This window comes from Propithecus coquereli, unplaced genomic scaffold (assembly GCF_000956105.1).
Source record: "Propithecus coquereli isolate 6110/MARCELLA unplaced genomic scaffold, Pcoq_1.0 Scaffold556, whole genome shotgun sequence".
NCBI classification, from domain to species: Eukaryota; Metazoa; Chordata; class Mammalia; order Primates; family Indriidae; genus Propithecus; species Propithecus coquereli.
In genome coordinates, this window is record NW_012151463.1 from 172130 (window position 1) to 178000 (window position 5871).

The window sequence follows — 5871 nt, forward strand, 5'->3', positions numbered from 1 at the left end:
CGGTCACCGCCCGGAGGACCAGAGCTGGGGTCGGAACCCAGGCCACCTGCCCCGAGCCGCGCCGCGGCCAAGCCCTGCTCAGCTTGCGAGATGACCCCGACCCCAAGGCCCCAGTAGCCCGGCGGGGCCCTGGGGACCTGGAGACAGAAGGTCCCGTAGAGAAGGGGCACCACCATTAACTCCCATCAGAGGCAGGAGGGACTCCCCGAGAAAAAACGGGAATTCATGAAATTTTACTGTTGTTCCATGTTGGCCGCTAATTTAAAAAGTTTAACCCCAGGCCTGCGGAACTGAACACAGCCACAGGCCAGAATCCGCTCAGGGGGCTCTAGTTTGCCACCTCGGGGTTCAGACACAACTTTCCCGACAGCTTTGACTCCCGAAAGCACAAGTCCCGGTCCCGTTGCAACCTCCCTCCCTGGCAGCCGTCTGTGAGGCTCCCCAGGCGCCAGGGTCCGTGGGCTGCCTGTCCCCGTCCCCCAACGAGATCAGTCCCCGCGCGGTGGCTGGAGCCGCAGGGCCACCTCTACCCTGCGGAGGAGGAGCTGTCCCCAGAAACCAGGGACAGTTGCGGAGACGCCCGCCCTTCCCGACCAGTGAGGACGAGGACGGGACCGGAGCACAAGTGCTCTGTTTGTCCTCCTTGCGGCTGTCCCTGCGCCCGGCCGGGGTGTTTTCAATTTGGAGGAATAAATAAGCCTCGTGTGTTTACAGGGCTCTTTGAACCCGGGAACGGCCCAAACTACAAATTTGTAAACCTGGCCGCGGTTCAGGACCTCAAAAACATTTCTCAAAATTCTGGTTTCCACACAGTCCGAAACGTACCCTCCCACGTGTTTGTGCCTCGTGGAGCTTTTGTTTATTTTCGCTGGAACGCGTCCGCATGGCCCCAGCATTGCGCACAGTGAACTCATCTCTTACGGCCGTCCGATGTCCAGAAAGCCCCGGAGCGTCAGACCAGCCCTGCATCAAACCGCCTTCCTCCCCGGAAATAACAAGCTTTCATTTTGCTGGGAGAAAGGATCTGGAAGGCTCAGAGGTTCCGAGGGCAGAGAACACTGCTCCAGAAGATGTCAAACGGGCCCAGATGCTACAGAGCGAGTCACTTTTCTTATGAAATAAAAAGGAGCAGGTCCCTGATTCTGTGTTTTGTCCGTCGTATGACTTTGGCCACAGGCTGTGACTGTCTTCTGGGGCGGTCCCACCCCCTGCCCAGCCCCTCTCCACGGACAAGAAAGAAGCACAGCGCCCGCGAGTGCTGACAGGCCCTGTCCTCCCGTCACCAGCACCCGGAGCGAGAAATAACGTCACCGCACCGTCAATTTCCTTCCCACAAACGCCGTGGCCCGAACCCTGCTGTGACATCGCTGCGTCTATGTTTTTAAGGAGGTTTTTTTCTCGCCCCTTTACAAGGTTAAATGTTTGGATCTCACATCTCTGTGAGGCAACGTGACACCTCTCGGCCTCGGAGACAAGGCTCTGTCGGCCGCCTGTGTCCCCCCCCCCGCCCGCCCCCCACGTTTGGCGTGTGTGTGCGTGTTCTGCAGTTGGTGAGAACTTCGCGTCACACTGCGCTGGCCCGAGCACGGGGGGCTCCCCGACAACGACGTGCGTTGGGGAAACACCGCAGCCGCCGACCACTCACCTTCGGGGCCGCACCGCGCGGGGTTGCTGATGCAGGAGCTCTGGAACCTTCCGTAGTAGAGCAGCGTGACCCCTCTCTCCTCCTTGAGGTAGATGCCTTTGTTGACCCGCCCTTCCACGATGTCTGAGAAAGACAGATGGCATCAGTGACCTCGCGAGACTGAAAGCCTAGGGTCGTGTGTCAGACTGACAACTTGTATATAATATAGACTGTTATTTATCTAATTGTATTATATATTTATAATCCACGTTATAATAGTAATATAGAATGCATTAATATTCGATTATTAATAATTAAATTATAAATAATGTATGGTAAATAATGATCTATGTCAGATAATAATAATTTATGTTAGATAATAAATTAGTATTAAATCCCATTGATATTATATTTGCATAAGATACATGTCATAATATAATATTATAGTTATTATATTTGCCCACAGGCGCACTCTAAGCAGGATATGACGCTAACCTCCTACTGTCCTGAACTTTGGTGGCATCGACATGTTTTATGTCTCCTTCCGGCTCCCACCCTCCCCTGAACAATTTCGGAAGAAAAGGAAAAAAAACAACAACGAACCCCCCGGCCCTTTGAAGTCCCAATGAAAACCCCCGAACCCAAAAAAGGGGAACCAAGAATTAAAAAAAAAAAAAAAAGCACCCATTTTCAGACTCTACGAGGAAAACCCAGAGTCACGTTTTAAATAGCCCGGGAAGAACCTGCCGAGTGCACAAAACGGCCGTGAGTCGGGTGACCTGCCCCGCGCAGCCGGGCTTCATCCCATTCCCGCAGCAAACACGTCCCGTGCCGGGAGCGTGAGGTCAATGGTTTGCAGACTAGATAAGCAAAGACCTTAAAAACCAAGAGTGAGCGGCATTCATTGGTGACGGGGCTCACAGGCGCTCAGGCGTCTCCGCCACCAGGTGGGCGGGGCAGAGGATGCCCCAGGTCCGCCAGCTGCGGATGTGCGGAAGGGCTACCTGGTCTTTCGACCTGGCCCCGACACCGCTCGGCTACAGACAGCCAAATCGAGGGGCCTCGGTGTTCCTCCTTACTCTTTCTAAACCCATCCTTTTTTATTTATCCCATCGATTGCTGGGAGAGGTCTGCCTAGTGCAGATGTAAATGGGTCACTAGTGGTTGCATGACAGCATCAGGCTAGTGGATCGGGAAAATTAACGTCGGAGGCCAGACACCTCACAGGCGAAAGAGCAATCAGTTCCGTGTTGAAAAGGATCTGAGCACGATCGGAGCTGGCGCACACCAGTCAAATAAACGCCTCGGTTGCTATCAGCAAACTGAGCTGTGCAGGAAAAACGGAAGCCAGGTGGGCTCCAGGGGTTATGAAATAAGATAAGTTAATCGTGACTCTTGTGGCTGGGTCTCCTACAACAGCTTCTGATGATTCTTTTTAAATCCAGCTACAGAAGCAATGCGGATTTTATGGTTTGTAAGGGATCAGATGTTCGACGTGGCATTTTAAAATCAACTTTGCTTTCCCGTTAAACGGGCCTGCTTTTCCTACCCCAAAGGACATGCTCCATTTAAAAATCCAAACAATTTCTATGTTTAGAAAAGTTCTCCTCTTGTGTCTGTTTTGTTCTGAAAACAAGCAGCTGGTTCAGAAAGTGCTGGTAACTTGCAACTCTAGTCCCATCCCGCCTTCTGATGTATCTCGACCTGTGACACCTGCCTTAGGCTTAACCCTAAGCGGCCACCGTTAACAGCTGGGTCTGCTGCGCCTGACGTGGACTTTCCCGTCTGCCAGCCACGGCAGACAGAATTCACGTGCCACCAAAGTGCGTGGCCTCAAACCTCGCCGCAGGCCCAATCGCGACAGAACGCAGAGCGAACGGGCGCGTGCTCACCTACGGTCGCAGAGAAATTTGAGTAGGCAGAGTCATTGGTGTACACAAAAGTAGAGTTATGGGGAGGGAGCACAGTGAGGTTGTGGGTTCGCAACGCTGGGGGAAACGACAAAAGAGAAAAGCACAAAAAATGAGTGAGACAAAACACAGACGGACCCGACATATGTCTCGACCCAAACACGCATCGGGAGGGCCCGTCCAGCCGAGGGACACCTCTCGTCCTCTCTTCCGCCTCCCCTCCCTGCAGCCCCCCCCGGCCGCACCCCCTCCCGGGCCCGCGGGTCCCAGAGCCAGGGCACGATGGCTGTGAGTTTGGTGCCAGCAACAGTTCTCATCACTGGCTCCCGCTGCTACGCGGACACGTAGTTGAGAGATACGATCTTGAACTCGGCCATTTAGGAAACGGCCTTCGCAGAAGGGTTAATGGTGATGACGTCACGAGGACGGATGAGACAGAAACACAGCGTGAGGACAACTGCGTGGGACACGACAAACGGATGAAACAGCGGAGAATTCGGCAACAAATAACAAAGCCGGGCATCCGGGAGCTGCTCTTCAAGGGCCCCGGGCTGTCCCCTGCCGGCAAAACGTGCTGACGGATTCTATTCCGTTCCTTTTTCCCTTAAGAAGCCTGTGATCAAAGTGAAATACGCCGGCGCAGCGCCGCGACGTGAGGAATGGCTCCCGCAGGGAAGCGCCGTGAACCCGTCACCGTCCCGTGTTTCAGAGCAAGCCCTGATGTATTAGGGTTTTCCTAGAAGCCAATACATCCAGCAAACAAAATTCCCCTGCAGTGTATAACTACATGTGAGTAATTATGTCACCTTGGGAGAAGACTTTTTCCTGGGAAAAGGTTTTCCAAACGCCAAGAGTTACTGATTTAATCCACAACACGGAGTGGGGATGGGGGCGGGGAGAAATATGCAGGTCGTCATTCGAGCTCCTGTTTGAATAACTCCTAAAGTTTTCGTTGCTGCGTCCTGAGCAATGAGCTATTTCAACAACGCATTTCCACTTGGTGAAATGATCGCCTTTGAGTGGCTTTAAATTAAAGGCCCTGAAAAAGGGAAACTAGATTATAACGAGGGAACGTGGTTTGTTTTAACCTGTGCCAGCCGCAGGACAAACTTGGACGGGACTTTTTTCATTCCTGCAATGCAGAGTTCACGGGAGCGAGGGAAATACCGGCATGCTAGTGTGGGAAGGACAGCAACCGCAATAGGTGGCTTTTGACAAAAGCTGCATGACGCAGAGCCGGTACAGAAACGACTGAAGCGTGTGCTACGGCTGGTGCACAGTAAGACCCCTTCTGTATACCTCGGCCGTCTGACACGTCCAACAGAACTAAGCCAATAAAAAATAAAAACGTAAAACCATCCCAAATCCTTCAAGACTTACAGTTGGAAAAAGGTTCTTATTGGGATGGGAAAAACATGCCCGGGGATATCTTGGGTTTCTCCTGCTGGCGAATGGAGGAGTGGAGTCAAATAGAGACACTGTTCCCCACGGAACTGGACCCCTGGGAAGCCCTCAGGTGGCGTTTAGTCTTCTCAAGGGTGGCTGGTGTGTGGGAAGCTGGTGGGAGGTGTCAGGGCCCCTGCGAGTGAAACGGTGGCCCACGGACGTGCGAGTCTTAGCGGCACCTGCTGGGAACAGGCCCCTGCTCTGACGGGCACGGGGACTGTGCCGCTTTGGCCGAGCTAGAGAGTGTGCGCCCGGACTCATCCGCAGACGGAGCCGTGACAGCAGCTTCTGTTTCGAGGTTGGGGGAAAATGCACATTCGAATCACATTTTGCATCAGGAATGCTGTCCTTCAACACATAATAGTTCTAGATATGAAAGTTCCAGTAAAATACTGTGCGATAATTACGAGGGGGAAGCTACACAAGTATTTGCTCATCTCTTCCCTCCCGGTTTCGGCTCAGAGCAGATTCCTCCCGCGTCCGCCCCGATGGCACGTGGCCTCCCGCGACCACGGCGTCCTCACCACCCACATCTACCTCCAGTCGTGTCCTGCAGTTCGCGGATCCCGTCCACGTTCTCCAGCGGCCAGTAGTGGGAAGCAGAAGCCAAGACCTCAAACCCTTGGGGAAGAAGAGGAAACATTTGAGATCACGTCAGGGAGGAGAGAACGGCTGATAAGGAACTGCGGAGCACACACTTCGCGAGGGAAGAGCGACGTTCCGCGATCACCCAACAGGGAAAAGGCACCGGATGAAAGCCAGTGCTCAGGCCGGGTGTAATGGCTCACGCCTGTAATCCTAGCACTCTGGGAGGCCGAGGTGGGAGGATCGCTCAAGGTCAGGAGTTCGAGACCAGCCTGAGCAAGAGCAAGACCCCGTCTCTACTAAAAA

General features: G+C 53.6%; 1 protein-coding gene across 1 annotated transcript in view; it reads right to left on the bottom strand.

Moving 5' to 3' along the window:
* Positions 1-5871, bottom strand: part of ADGRD1 (adhesion G protein-coupled receptor D1) — a 99445-nt gene that overhangs the window by 84967 nt on the left and 8607 nt on the right. Inside the window, exons 3-5 of the mRNA XM_012657647.1 lie at positions 5518-5601; positions 3517-3612; positions 1646-1768 (exon numbers count right to left, since the gene is read on the bottom strand). Of these exons, the coding sequence (XP_012513101.1) occupies positions 1646-1768; positions 3517-3612; positions 5518-5601 (303 nt within the window). The remainder of the gene's footprint in view (positions 1-1645; positions 1769-3516; positions 3613-5517; positions 5602-5871) is intronic.